Source organism: Chroicocephalus ridibundus, chromosome 1, assembly GCF_963924245.1.
Source record: "Chroicocephalus ridibundus chromosome 1, bChrRid1.1, whole genome shotgun sequence".
NCBI classification, from domain to species: Eukaryota; Metazoa; Chordata; class Aves; order Charadriiformes; family Laridae; genus Chroicocephalus; species Chroicocephalus ridibundus.
In genome coordinates this window covers 84,804,073-84,819,953 of record NC_086284.1, presented here as the reverse complement: position 1 = coordinate 84,819,953, position 15,881 = coordinate 84,804,073, and the positions used below count along the sequence as shown (strand labels likewise).

General features: G+C 42.1%; 1 protein-coding gene across 3 annotated transcripts in view; it reads left to right on the top strand.

Annotated features, from left to right (window-relative positions):
- The first annotated feature begins 10,984 nt into the window (after positions 1–10,984).
- Positions 10,985–15,881, top strand: part of GEMIN8 (gem nuclear organelle associated protein 8) — a 33,739-nt gene continuing 28,842 nt past the window's right edge. Inside the window, exons 1-3 of one of the 3 annotated variants that reach the window (XM_063342051.1) lie at positions 10,985–11,117; positions 12,008–12,060; positions 15,380–15,416. In XM_063342051.1, coding sequence (XP_063198121.1) covers positions 15,414–15,416 — 3 coding nt within the window. In that variant the 5' untranslated portion in view covers positions 10,985–11,117; positions 12,008–12,060; positions 15,380–15,413. Of the gene's footprint in view, positions 11,176–11,429; positions 11,477–12,007; positions 12,061–15,379; positions 15,417–15,881 lie in introns of those variants that run through there. The other 2 variants (XM_063342067.1, XM_063342060.1) reach the window with 2 other exon arrangements.

Below are 15,881 nucleotides of genomic sequence, written 5' to 3'. Positions count from 1 at the left end.
AGACAGCCTGTCCCCCTGCAGCCCATGGAGGTTAACAGCAGAACAAATATACACCTGCAGCCCATAGAGGACCCCACACCAGGGCAGGTGGATGCACCCAAAGAAGGCCGTGATCCCATGGGAAGCCCACACTGGAGTAGGCTCCTGGCAGGACCTGTGGGCCCATGGACAGAGAGGAGCCAACGCTGGAGCAGGTTTGCTGGCAGGACTTGTGACCTCGAGGGGGACCCATGCTGGAGCAGTCTGTTCCTGAAGGACTGCAGCCCATGGAAAGGACTCATGTTGGCAAAGTTTGTGGAGGACTGTCTCCCATGGGAGGGAGCCCAGGCTGGAGCAGGGGAAGAGTGTGAGGAGTCCTCCCTCTGAGGAGGAAGGAGCGGCAGAGACGACGTGTGATGAACTGACTGCAACCGCCATTCCCCATCCCTCTGCACCACTGTGGGGTAGGAGGCAGAGAAAATCGGGAGTGAAGTTGAGCCCGGGAAGAAGGGAGGTGTTAAGGGAAGGTGTTTTAAGATTTAGTTCTATTTCTCATTACCATAGTCTGATTTGATTGGTAATAAATTCAACTAGTTTCCCCAAGTAGAGTCTGTTTTGCCCATGACAATAACTAGTGAGTGATCTCTCCCTTTCCTTAACCCCGGAGCCTTTCATTATATTTTCTCTCCCCCTTTCCTGCTCAGGAGAGGAGTGATAGAGCAGCTTGGTGGGCACCTGGCATCCAGCCAGGGTCAACTCGCCACAGGCAGAAAGCTTAAAAGTACACAGGATCAACAGGAGCCAACCCAGCAGTGTGACACGTACCCATCTTCTTTAAAAAGCTTGGTTCAAAGTTCTCATTTTTGCATCATCCTTTAGGATTCTCAGAATTTAACTGGGACGTCAAGCCAGAATGTATAAGTCAAATGCAACCCAAATAATGAGACCCAGAAGCAGTAATTAATGAATTCTCAAAGGAAAATACATTTGCTTTCAGTGTTACGAAACCAGTTTCTGTACAAAGACATTTTATTTAGATTTACCAAAAATATTCTGAGAGTTTCCAACACTATTCTATATCAATGTTTGCCATATACTGAAGTTCTCATTCAACTTTTATTCAGTTTGAACCCAGGAATTAGGACAGAAAATAGAATCATAGAATCACTTAGGTTGAAAAAGACCTTTAAGTTCAAGGCCAACCATTAACCTAACACTGCCAAGTCCACCACTAAACCATGTCCCTAGGTGACACATCTACACGTCTTTTAAATACCTCCAGGGATGGTGACTCAACCACTTCCCTGTGCAGCCTGTTCCAATGCTTCTCAACCCTTTCAGTGAAGACATTTTTCGTACTATCCAATCTAAACCTCTCCTAGTGAACTTAAGGCCATTTCCTTGTGTCCTATCACCTGATACTTGGGAGAAAAGACCAACACTCACCTCTCTACAACCTCTTTTCAGGTAGTTGCAGAGAACAATAAGGTCTCCCCTCAGCCTCCTTTTCTCCAAGCTAAAGAACCCCAGCGCTCTTAGACACTTCTCATGAGTCTGGTTCTCTAGATCCTTCACCAACTTCATTGCCATTCTTTGGACACGCTCCAGCACCTCAATGTCTTTCTTGTAGCGAGGGGCCCAAAACTGGACACAGTACTCGAGGGGGGGCCTCACCAGTGCCGAGTACAGGGGGATGATCGCTTCCCTAATCCTGCTGGCCACACTATTCCAGATACAGGCCAGGATGCTGTTGGCCTTCTTGGCCACCTGGGCACATTCCTGGCCAAAATGAAGTGAAGCCTTCAGGATTTGATGCTCAGTGGGAATTTGTGTTTCCCAAAACAGCAGTATCTCCATGTTGCATGTAGGCCATTCCTTTGAGGTTGCATGCAGCTAGGCTCTCCTGGACAAGCCCTTTTTTTCTGATTTGGGAATTTTTGGTGGAGGAAATCTGCAGGATATATCCATTTGTCTGGAGTTTCTGGACTGCTGTACGTGAGGAGGCTCCCAAGGTTTTGCTGCCTAAGCATAAACCAACCCAACAGCATCTGCTCAGCCAACTCTAGAACTAGATAGGGCTGCTGGAAAAGAAGCATATTTGCTGTAGAAGCTTCCCTGGTTTTCCTATACACAAGCAAATTCTCAATAGCAGAGGCCTTGCTATGTATGGCCATTTACCATACAATGTATAAACATATTTCTATCTGGTATTTCCAATACTCAGATTTCACTGAGAAAACAGTGAAATCAGATTTCACTCAGAAATCAGCTTCCCACAGATCACCAACAGCTGGATCCCATGGGTGAGAGCTGAGAACGTGAGGGCGACATGATGGACCTCCCTCAGCCCTCACACAAATGTTCTTGAGGAAAGTTGTTCCCCTTCTTATGCCCCCATTCCTAGGAAGATCCCACTGTGGTGGGTCCCCAGGTACTCCTGTGCAAAGACAAACTACACTGAGAGCACTAGCAAATGTTTCTGTGAAAACGTCAACCCAGGAGAGCATTCTCACTGAAATAACATAATTGAGGTAATTATGCAGAGAAATTGGATCCAATTCATGATTAGACAAATAAAACAAAACAAAACAAACTGCTGATGCTCAAAATATTTAAAATTTATGAACCTACCTAATTATTTTTTTTCAGGATTACTCATTCCTATTGCAACAAACATCATATTTATTCCCCTAGATTTCAAGTCACTTTGCCTGTTTTTTTTGCCTATGTTGGCCAAAATATTTGTGTCTGGAGCACTGCAATATCTCTGGCAAAGCCAGCAGAATGGCTTGCCAAATAATGTCTGTGGACATATACAAAAGCTAGAATGAAAAACAAAATGTTGATGCTGGCCTATAAACAGGAGTCAGGCTTTCAAGGTCAGAGAGAGGTACGTGGTTTGTTTGTTCTCCTAGGGGTAAGTATTAAGCCTCTGAGGCTTAGAAAGGAATTAAACCCAGATGTTTCATTTTCAAAGGAAGTGATGTACTCAGCAAGCTATTCTATAATCAGAGGGGGCACATTCATCATGACTTTTCATTGAAAGAGAGAGACATGCATCATTTTTTGAGAGAACAGCTGCAGGTAAAGATGTCTCCACACTATGGTTTCTCCACCTTCTTCTCATCTACCTTTAAATACATAGCAGAGGTACCTAAGCTTTTATCTAGGTTTGGTCTAAGGTCAATGGAGGCAGACATTTCCAGACAGCTTAGCTCAAATGCTAGGCTGGAACTCTGTCTCCTGGAGGTGCAGGTCTTCCTTGACTATAAAGGACCCACAGGCACTTCACCTGGAAGCTTAATGTTGGTAGAATAAACACAGGTACCAGTACAAAGGTTTTCCAGGTAACTCTCTGGGGCACACAACTGCCTCTCTGTGTTGAACAGAAAACCTCAGACATGGCTTTCAGCTTTGGATCCCACCTTGTGGATTAAGCTTCTAAAAATCATGCAGTTATGTCCTCTACTACAGTTGTCTTTTTTACCCTCTCCTCCCTGATAGTCAACTCCTGAGCCAGTTTCGTTTCACACATGTAATCTGACCCCTAAGGAACTACCCTGGAAAACCTCAGGAACCCTGATAGTAAAGAGACACACGTATCTCTCGGATTACAGGGGACTTATGAGCAGTTCAGGTGTGGCTCTTTCATCAAAGCCATACCTCTCAGGGTTGTGCTGGTCCCACAGACAATGGGTCATCTAAATCCTTGGAAGCTAGAAGAAGCTGCTGAGACTGACTTTCCTGGGTTGCAACCCACCTGTGCACCAAGCTCAAGAGCCGTTGCCATCTCCTGTCCCTGTGTCAAGAACTTTCTGTTGCTCTTGGAGCGGTGTAACAGGCATCTTGTCGTTCTCAGTCCTGTGGAGACTGAGCAATGCATTTACAGTGCCAGGCAGCTTCCCCTTATTTGGGGCAGGTCAACATGGATACATACCTAATCTATATTCTGCACTGCTTCTCAGCGCACTTCTAGCCTCAGTTCAAAGTATCTGTGACTAAAGCCTTTTATAGCAGAGGATACAGATAACACAGAGAAAGCCTTTTGCCTCCTCAAAGCCCTCTTGTATCAGGAAGATCGGTCAGCGTGCTGTGGTCTGTCTCTGGATCTAGGTGCAGCCATGTGTAGAATTATTATCACTCACTGTACTGAGCACAGCCATTTGCAATTGTGGAAATTCAAAAGGTCATGGAAACACCATCAGTGAGGCAGTCTGCAATAACAACTCAAAGTGAGAGCGAGCTATGGCTCACAAACAAGCAGCCAGCATCAACAGCCGTGGACAGAACAGGTAGGTAAAAGAAATAGTAGAAGAAGGGAAGAAAGGAGGAAGATGACAGAGGGCAATGCTAATAAATCAAACAGCTACAAGGCCTGACAAAGTACGTAGCTGAGTGATCTTGACTGAAGTCAAAGTGTTATTCAGCACTTCTGTTACTAACCTCTGGTCAATCAAATGATGATTTTTAAGGTTACGCAGAAGTTAACATATGCACAATAATGAACAAATCTGATCCCAAGCTATGGGATTTGCACAAACTCTTTCCACACATAGATGTCTATTCATTTTGGTGGAACCTGCATATCCATAACTCTTAGGTAGTTCGTGATATTTCAAAGACCAATGAACAAATTCGGTGTACAAATAAAAATAACAGAAACCTAAAAATTCTTTTGGGAAGCCAGCTGTACCTCTAATATGCCACGTTAGTCAAAGCAGAAAATAAAAAAGCAAGCCTGTATTAAAATGCTGAATGTTATTTAGTCCTTACTGGTCATAAATCATTTGCAAAGTCTTACAACACTAACATACAACTGAGTGGATTAAATGTTAGTTTGGGGCATTAACTTGGATATCATGAGTTTTGTGGACTAAATTCTAATAATTAGGGGCAAATATTTCAGTATATCTATGTGCGCGGCCCGTATGGATTTGGGAATCTTTTGAGTGTGTATCAAAAAACAGAAGGGGGAGGGGAATAATGAAGCCAGGTACAGTGCTGGTTTAACCCACATGCACTTTGATTCAACACACTTTGTTGGGGTCACGTTCAGGCGTGAGGAGCTCGTACTTTGTACACAGTAACACTTGAGCCAGGAGAATTGCTAATGAGGTGGAAGCTATTCAGCCTAGGCAGAACAAGCACAGGATTTACCAGGAGATCCGATCCCATCCCTCACCACTGTGATCACAGCCCTTGGGCTACACAACTCTTCCCAGATCTGATCTAGGCACTGAGTCTCTCCTTGAGCAAAGGAGTCAAAACCTGGCCCACATCTTCTGAGGTCTTTACAGGCTTCACTCCTACTGTGGCCTCTTCACACGTTACCTGCTGGCTGCCTGCCTGCATTTAAAACACGTCTGACATTATTCCTCAGGTTGTTTAATTAAAAATAACTGATGGCAAATGTGAAACAATTCAATTTTTTTCTATACAAGAGAAACAGCACTATGTCATCTTTATTTCCTAATTAAAAAGTTTAAATACTGTTGCTGTATAATAATGCCAAAATTAACAAAGATACATAAAATAAACCCAATTGCTAAAGACCAAGAGAATAAAATTCAAAGACAAGATGAAAATGTATCATTACAATGTTTTAGTGTGTGTGTATACTGCATAAAATTACCGCATAAAATTACCACATAAAATTCTGATCTAAATCATCGTTAAGTCGCTATGCCAAATGTTCCAGTGTTAAGCCTCCAGAAATGGAAATGTAATAATTAGCTGAGTGCTCAGTCCTTTTTTGCTTTTCAAACTCTGGAAATCTGGATGGCACAAGGTCCCTTTCTTAGCTTTCATGAAAAAGGGAGACTTTGTGCCATCTGAAAGTTAAGAGAAGACAGCATATTTTAGCAAGCTAGAGGTACATGAGTCAGGGCTATTTCAGAGATCTTTTACTTCTCCAGAGCAACCAGCTTAGACTCCCTAGCACCACTGTTTCAGGCAGAGGGTTGTGCATTACCATTTACAATGCTGCCATCTATTGATTTAGGTGGGCTTTTATCTTTTGTAATCAGTGTTGCCACATTTTCCTTTATCAACTATTTGCACTTTCATAGTTTTTCTCTATGGAATTTATCTGGCTAAACATACACGCTTGCAACAGAAGCACCTTGTGAGAATGGCCTCAAGCTTCCCTGAAAGTCAGCGGAAGGAATAAGCAATTCTGGGGTGTGATTCATTTCACCCCAAAGTAGATAATCAACATAGATCAGACGAGCAGCACCCAAAAAGCACTACTGTGCTTTGCTCATGGCTATAAGGTATCTGAACAGTGACTAGCTCAGGCGTAGGCATCACTGTCACACTGTAAGTAAGCACAGAAAGCCAGCAAAAGGAATATTATCCCCTCATCTAGTGGGGAAAGTCTTCAGAGAGAGGTGATGCTGATTTTTGATTCATTAACAGGTATTGACACAGTGGGGCCACAGGTATTACAGAAAAGAGGGATTAACTACATCAAACTTTTGGTATGAGTGATGACCTTTGGTCCAGAAGTCCAGCTCCACTGGATATTTCCTTTGGCAGTAAAATTGTCTTTAAGATGTTTCTACTTCTCTCCACCCTCTGCCTCCAGTAGCCTGTCCCTTTACTGTTAAGTAAGAGAACTCTTACATGTGGTTTTCTGCACACAAACACACAAACACAGAAAGAGGTATCAGTCTTTTCCTATAAATTTTATGAATTGTAGATTCAGATTATACAAGAGCAATAGAATTTGCATCACGGTTGAAAATCAGCTACAAATAATGTATTTTTAAATATGATTTTGTTTTAACAAAGGACAAGCAGAGTCAATAATTTCAGCGCTTTGGCCAGTCCATAATTAGTCTACAGTTCTAAAGGTGACTTCTTTTGGATTATCCTTAACTCAGTATAGTTAACAATCTCAGTATAGTATAACAATCTTTGCAAAACAATGGTCTACATACAAATTTGCACAAGTTTAACAAAACCACACACTTTTTAAAAGTGGTACAAGAAAAAGTGTTTACTGCCTAATTTCCAACTTCCTATCATTATCCCCCTGTGCCGGAAACTACCACCCTTTCAGATCTGGTGCCTAAGAATGCTCTTTTCAGCTTACAGAAGCGATAAAGTGTGTTGAAGATTTAAACTTTCTACATTTTTTTTTACAAACCTCCAGTCATTGCACTCCTTGCTTCTTAAAGGATAAGTGAATTAAATTAATTGGCTAATTAATGAATCTTAATAGCTGTAAAATACTCTCTAAGATGTCTACACTTGACAACTTCAAATGCTGTTTCTTATGAGGAAATTTCCATACTCTAATAGCTGTTCTAGTCTAACATTTCATTCTCTTGCCAGGAAACACCATCCTTATTTTCAGCCTGGTTCGAGTCTAATGTTCAACCATCGGAGCACACTGAAAGCTTCAAGGAACACAGCCACGGGAGAAAGTAGTTCAAGAGGGACGTGCTGCATTATGGGACACCATTGATAAAACTGATCAATAAAACCAAACATTCTCTATTATGCTTTTGGACCCAAATCTGGGAGGGAAGATCTCATATTGGAATCAGTAAGAGACACCCTTTCCTCAGCAGTGTTAGCTTTGGGAAAGAAATTGCAGGGGTATTTACATCATTCTAGACCCAGTTTACATTTTTCATGTTTCATGAGTGCAGAAGAAAAGGATTTACAAATCGAGAATTAATGTGAAACCTTCTCTACTGTTGGGTTGTGTGAGGGACCACGTAAAGGGGTTGCCTTTAAAAGCAAACCTTTCTGCCAAGCTGCTCCTTCTCTGATAAAAGGTAGACTTTAAATACTTGAAAGATCTACACAGGTTTCCAAGGAAAACACAGCTCTTACAGCAGCAGATATTTTGCAAAGTGAAAGATCCAGAAGTGACCCAGTGAATGTGATCAGATGAAACACAAAGGAAGAAATCAGTCTCCAGCAGGCAGGAAGTACTGATCTCACTGTTCACAAAATGCATATAATCAGAGGTTTATTTAATGTGATATTTGTGTAGATCCCGTTAAGATAGATAACTTTTCGTGTGCTTCCACACAGACAATAACTGTGCAATTGCAAATATGCATAAGTAAGGCAGGTAGAAGGGAATAAGTAGGAAGAGGTGAACGAAGAGAATGTCCATTTCATAGTAACACTACCCCAAAAAGTCCTCTTTTAAACTGAAATATTACAAAACTACGAACAGCACAATCACATTTTCAGAATCTACATAGCAGCATCAGTAATGTATTCCTTAAAGTCTTTGCTTGAGATTGATAACCTTGACAAAACCAACACACATGCCATACCTTTGTGCAGTTTGCCTTGATGCCTTTCTCCCATACAAAGTACCGCAGTTCAGCAGTAATGCATGCCTTCATTTTAATATATATGTAACATAAGAATCACTTCTTTGAGTCCAACTGAAGGTCTATCCAGTCCATTACACTGTCTCTGAGTGGTCAATGTCCTCAGGAATGAACAGGGCAAGCACACAGCAGCTCTTTCTTAGTGCATAGGGACTTCCTAAGCCAGAACTGTATCTTGATGACTAACAGATATTCCTTGTATGATTTGCCTGATACCTTTTTTTCACCTAATGACTCTCCAAGTTAACCTAGATGTTCCGCTGTCCACAACTTTCAGCCATCAGTTTGCCATGTGTAAAAGCAAGCACAAATGTCTGAGCGTGAAGCAACCCGATCTGTCTGTGGAAATACGCAGATGAGAGGGGAGCAAGAAAAGCTGGAAGACTCTTTAAGTGCATCGGGTGCTCATGAGAAAAAGCAGGCTGACAACTGCATAATACACCTCTTCTGCCTTGGAGACAGAGAGGCTGTCACAAATTTTTTTGGCCACACACCAGGGAAATCACAAAACACTTGTGATGCAGGGGCTGAACAAGACCACAGTTAAAGTGCACTGTAGTATCTAGACTAATCAGCTCTACACAGATGCCTACAGTGACAGAGTAGCTGAAGGAAAAGAATAAACAGATGATGGAGAAGCTGCTAGTATTTTAAGAGGAGCGATTTACTGCTCTTAACGTGCTGAGAATGTTCAGCATATTTACTTCTTATAATTAAACTCTTGTGTGTTTTACCTCAGGGCCATCATTGCCAGACTACCTCCTCTAGCACTCCTACCATATTTGTGCTAAAGTAGTAAACTGCTGAAGCAAAGTGTCTACTTCTTCGAATTTGAGATTTTATACTGATGAGAGCAAATAAAGCAATGTCCAATTTTGTCTATAATTTAATTACCTGAAGAGACCAGATATAATGGTATTATCCAAATGCTTTGATGAAAAAATGTACACCTCACTCTGATGACCAGCAACTGCACTGCCATGCAGCTTGGTGGGAAGGTGATCAAATTCAGTACCTACATATGAATTGTTGTAGATCTATCTGCTATAAGTATCATTGATTAGGGAATTCTGAACTGGTCTTTTGTTGTGAACTGGTCTGTTGTTGCCGTTGCAGGAGCCATAAACAGAATCAGAATGATCTTGGGAAGGAAAAATATACCAGAAATATATGCAAAAATATACAACAGCTATAAAAAAGGAATCGATTCACATCTTGACTTGTGCCTTATTGCTGCCCGTTCTGATTTGAACATTCAAAAGATTTGGCTAGTAAGTAATGGTTGGCTTGTTTGGGTTTTTTGGGGTTTTTTTTTCATCTGTATTCATCATAGAGAAACATGGAGAAGACAGCTATGCTAGCATGTTGAGAGGTGCATTAGAGGATCTTTCTCACCTGAAGTGTTTGTAGAGCAGGTGACAAAACAGAGAAACTGAGCAACGGCAGATCTGCAGGGCCAGAGAGTATTTCCCCAAGAGCTCTGAAAGGAACACAAAACTGAATTAATCCTGAATTATTCTTGAACTCAAGTATCCACGAGTTGCATTAAAGTTCTCAGTAGAAGAGCACAAGGTAGTTAACTTGATGACATTAGTAAAACATGTTCCTGAAAACATCTGAAGATCTTACGAACTATTAAATCTGATGTCCATGCCAGACAAATTAGTTGAAATTATTTCAAATAACTTCAGTAGATATACAGGAGATAAATGTAGAAATTTGCTATATGAACTCAGACTCAATATGTGTGTTTTTTAAAGTGAAATCATGTTCCACAATGGATTTTTTTAATTCAAGCAGGTAAGAAAGGGAAATTGTCTCAGCATGGCCTGCTGGGATTTTCAGCAGGCAAGCAGCTAGGGCAGTAATCACACCAGGAGAACTGAAAGATGGGAATAAAATGTGAGTTTCTTGTACTGGAAGTACTAATTAAAAGCGAGGAAAGTAGAGAGGAGAAATCACCATTAGCTCTGACGGTGGGAGAGGAGGTCTTGGGGAGCCTGCCCTGCGAGAATCAGTGGCAGGAGCCATGCTCGCTGTGCACAGCCCATCCACGAGTTGTCCGGAGAAGTGCTGGAGCGATGGGGTGGCATGGCCTGGGGAGGGTACTCTGCTGTTCAGTAGGCTAAAGCTGAGGTTTACTGATGGTGGAGAAACACGGAACAACATTACGGCACTGAATAATAGCAGATTAATTTAACACAGATAATGTGAAACGCTATACAAGGGAAAAAGCAACCCTTCCCCTGCTGGCTGCCACAGGCCCTAGACAGGCTGCTCACACACAGTCCCATGAAAATACTAGCTTAGTAGCGGTACAGAACCTGAACAGAAAGTTTAGAAATTAATTGGGGAAAAAAATAATAATCCGAGGACAATGTATGACAGTGCCACGCACCACAGCACACCCAGGTTTTGAGGAACGATTCAGCCTGTTGAGTACTGTACATGCTTTGAGACTGGCGGAGGCACCGAGGGCGCAGAGGGAGCGGCACCGATCGCAGAGATCGCACCACCGCCTCTCTGAGGGGAAGGTGGCTATGCGGGGTCACTCCCTCCACCGAAGGAGACGGTTGCGGTGTCGGAGGCCCATGGCCACCCTCGGGGAGCCGGTCCGCCGCCGCCGCCTCCTCGCGGCCCCACAAGATGGCGCCGCGGGACCGGAGAGGCGTCGGGCGGAAGCGACGGGAGGAAGCTCCGCTCGCCGGGACGCGCTGCACCGCGCTGGGCCCGTCCTCGCCGCACAGGAGGGAGGGAGGGAGGAAGCAAGCGCTGCAGGTGGCTCTGCTCGGTTCCCTTCGGCTCCCTTCGCCCGCCGGAGCCCCACGCTGCCCGGGTGGGTGCGGGGATGGCGTTGCCTCTGGGCATGCTGCGGCCCTAGGCCTCCCACCTCGCTGGGCCGCGGCGGGACGGCTGAGGGAGGGACAGCCGGGGCGAGCGGGAAGGCGAACAGCTCGGGAGGCGGTTTTGCTTTCGGAGCCGGGCGGGGACGGAGAGGCGGCGTTTATGGCACGCAGATCGGCTCTACGGGCCCGGGGCTTTTCCTTTCCTCTGCAAAATGTCGGCCCTCCGGCCTGAGGCAGGGGTGCGGGAGCTTGGGCTCAGGCGTCCTGTGTGTGCTGGGGCTTGAGGCCGCGGTGAGCCCGGGCGTGAGGGCTTGTTTTCCTGTCAGATCGTAGATTTAATAGGTTGTCCTGTTTGGCAGAGGCGAGAAGCTGCTCATCGGCTCTGTCATCGGGGCAATGCTTAACGACTCAGAGAGTCTGGGCACGGCATCTGTGGGAAAGGAATTCTGCCTTTCAAAGCAACAGTCTAAAAGTTTCATCCACTTCCTCCTTTATAACTAAAGTGACAAGCCATATACAAAACATAAGCTAACTGGCGTTACTAATAATTGTACAGGCTTTAGCACTTCACTTTTAACCTCTGATTTTTGACCCAAATAGCTTTTGGGTTTGTATCCTGGATCTCAGAGAAGACAGACCCTGGTTTTGGGAGCAGCAGGGGATTACACTGTTTCAGGCTCTGCTGAGGTCCAAAGACCTGTAATACATATGCTGAAGTTTGATCTGCATGCTTTGTTTGCAGGTGTGGTGGTTAAATGTGGATTGCCCCTGCAATGAACATAATTTTGTCTTACATGTAATTTGTTTCCCTTCCATTTGCAGGAATTGCTACTATTGGTGTTAAGGACACCGGTGTGAAGACATCATAGTGATAGGTAGGTCATAGCTCAACTGACTCTCCTGGTGGGATGACAGCCAGCCATAACTGTATCCTAAGTGCCAGGCAGGTCTTCTGTTTACAGCCATTCACAGACAACAGTGCAGAATATAGTGTTGGGAATTTTTACCTTCTCTTCCTTTTAATACTTGCCAATTGTCTCAGCAATCACAGGGTAAAATTTCTGCGTGACTGTAATTAGGGCGCTTCGGTATTAAAGTTAATATCGTACACCGGCAATGCACAGTATTAATCTGAAGCACAGAGTGTCAAAACGCTTTTCGGATATTTCCCTCTTCTGGTGGTAATTCTGCACCAAAAGTAAGCATTAGATAAGCATAAAATGACATAGGTGTTTGTGGGAAGATGCACACTATTGATGTTGTTACATGGCATGCTTTTCTTACAGAACTCTTCAGATATTTTTAAAGAATATGTAGTAGGGTGAGTTCAACATACATTAGAGCAAACTGGTGTTTTAACATCTTAAATTGTGAAACTTACTGCCATGGGTTGGCGTGGAAACACTTAGTATTCATGGGTTCAGAGAAATGACACATTCTGGATTTGCATGCCAAAAGCAGTTTGGGGCTGAAAAAAGCATCTGAACTGCCACTTGCTGAAATCAGGAGAAATGTCAAAAGTCAAACCCTCCTTGTTCCATCATTGATAGGTCTTTTTGAGCTGCACATATCACCTCCAGTATGGCAGCCATGTGGTAACACTGTACCCAACGCACCACTAGAGGGCTTTCCTCCCAGAGTATGAATTACATTTCCAAGTTATAAAAAACAATATTTCATGGTTGCGTCTCGCAATATGACAGACATTGTCTCAACTTCTTTTGACTCCAGTGGAATTAAATGCTGTCATTGCTTTGATCAGATTTATTTATTTTCACTAATGCTTGCTTGCCTCAAGTTGGCAAGGAGGCAAACATGTTTTGATGAAAGAGCTTACATCCGTATTTAATTATCAGTGGGGAAATATTTTGAAGCTCAGAAAAGGAAGTAATAACATTTATCAAAAAAAACCTTTTCCATCATTAATGGTCAGCGTAGGCAAAGAAATCTCATCCTCATTTTAAATTCTACATTTGCTGGTAAGTTTTATATTTTCAGTTGCTTCCATATTTTATTTTTAAAAATATAAATAATAGAAGTAGAGTTATCACGTTTATTTTCTGCTTCTTGACATGTTTCATATTTTATGTAGTTTGTTTTGTAATAGTAATTCAGATGAAAGTAAAATAAACTTATTCTTCAATTTACCGTCCCAGCTTGCAACATCATTATATTCTGCTTTATATTTGTAGTCTAATGCTTCATAAATAATTTATGAAAATAATTAAAGTTTCTGTGCTTGGTAAAACAGGTTTTTCATATTCAGTAAACTAGTATAGTTCGATAGGTTTGCCAGGGTTTTTCCCCTCCTGCCCCTTCAGAGAGCATATGTACATGTTGCTATTAATAATAAAGTATCAGACTTCACTTTAAAAAGTGTATTTACATTATGCTCTGAATCTGATTTCTATTTATGCTGAAGCTAGTTCAAAGAATCTTTTGTCATGCAGGAATTAGAGTGAACATGAAAATGAAATACACATACTTTTTCTGAAGTGGAAATGAAGAATCTGCTACTGTGGACTTCGGTTTTTAAGAATGAGAAAAAGACAGTATGGCAACCTTGACAGTATCCAGATGTATGTAGCAAAGGGACAAAAAGTACATGCATACGTCATGAGAGTGGAGATAAAAGTTTTGAAGACAGCTACTATGGGAAATGAGATATTTGAAGTGAACAAAGAGGGATAGCCCAGGAGCCTTTTATGTATCTATGGGTTTCGAGTGTTACAGGTTACTGCAGTGTTTTACAGTGACCGCTGGGTTTTCTGCTTCTTTAAAGCAGGCAGGAGAGAATACAATGGATTCACAGTCCTTGGTTGCCTAATGCCTGATCCTGCAATCCTTCACTCGCATGAGTTGTCCCGTTGGTCACACTGGGACTGCTCATGTATGTGGGGCTTCTTGTAGATGGGTTGGTGTAACCAAGGGTTTATGAGTTGTTTATGGGTTTGAGCTTGGTGTGGGCTTTGCAAAGGACAATAATTTGCCTTTGTGGTAGCTGCATGATTTGCATCTTCTTTGAATGCAGCCCATCCCCATTCTCCTTTCATGCAATACAGCTTATCTTAAGAGGCAAAAGTTGCTGTTTAATCAGTATTGTTAAATCTGAGGCACATACAACTCGTGTATGTACTGTATTCATATGCATTTTGAAAAATCCTGGGTTTGTGCTGGTATAAATCTACAACAGTTCTAAGAGCTGTCTTGGCTATATTCCAGAGTTGCTGGGAATAGCATTTGACTGTGTCTTAAGAGGTAGCAATGGTAGTTTAGTGTACCGAGTTTCCGTTACCTTTCACTGGCACTCACCTAACATAAAGTTCGAGTTGAGGGTGAGTGCATCAGGAGAAATATGTGGACGAAACAGCTAATGTCTTAATATAATAAAATAGTTGTCAGATAGGAAGGGGATTCAGAATATTTCTCAGTGCTTCATGCTGGTAAATCACACTGAAAATAATGGTAATTATGAATCCTGACTGGTAGTTAAAGATACCTTTTTCTCCCTTTTTCTGCTGTCCCCCTCTTTTTTTTTTTTTTTCTCCTCTCCAGTTGCCCCTCTTCCTTTAACCTTTACCTCACATTTAAAAAATGTGATTGCAACCTGAATTGGCTTATGTTTTATGGGAGGCAGGATCATATGTCTAAAAAAAAAGAGAAATAAAGTGAAAGAAGGGATTGCCTGCGGTTATAAGTGCACCTCACTACTTGAATGGAGTCAAGATGGGTTTAATTATTTTATGGTAATTGCTTCTCTTATAGATGTCCCTGCACAGACACCACTAAAAAACAAGAACAGTGTGTTTCATTTAAGTTTATGATTTTTGTTTGGCATTAATTTGGAAAATAAAGGTTGTAGAAGCATAAAGTGTGGGAGAAAATAGAAAAGAAAAGGGTAATGGCGGGGGGGGGGAAAGGTCCCCCATTTTAGGGGGTCCCAGCATTTTAGGCTATATTGTGTAGAAGACTCCCTTTTAACCTTCTTATTTCAGTGGTGAATTTTAAGGAATTGGATTTTTATTGATGCTAATCAAAAACTATAAATAAGAGACTTCAACTAGCCACAACAGAGAAGAGATATCTAATAGCTGTAGCCACAGTACTCATGTTTAAGAAAAATGTATTCAGTGCTTGTGACCATCTTAATACCTATATTTTTATGAATTAAAAAGCTACTGTTTTCGTTTCCAGTTCACCTTGATCACCAGAACAGACCCCACAAGAGATGGTAAGTGGTCTTTATAGGTTTCTATGTGATAACTTAGTCACATTTTATGTATAAAATGCATATAAACACTTCTATTGAACTGTCAGTGCAGACACGTAAAAATTAGATGTGAAAGTAGCTAAATCGCTTTGAAAATAGAATTCAGATTACAACAGTGAGTGATTTGTCTACTCCTGGGAAGACTCCAGAGACATAACAGGAAAATAACAGAGGACTCTGATCATTTGCTTTAGATTTATAGCTTTTGTTTCCTTGAGGAAATCTCTTATTTCCATTTATTCCGCAGCTGAAAAAGCACAGACATAGAACTAAGTTAGGCTTTAAAGTGTTCCTTTCCCTTTTCCACCCCAATATAAAACATTTCTGTAATTTCTTTTTTAACAGATGTATTTTTAATATTCAAATGCAAAAGGGGTTTTCAAGGGTCACTTTCAACAAAAAAAGCCACAAAAAGTAGTTGGACAG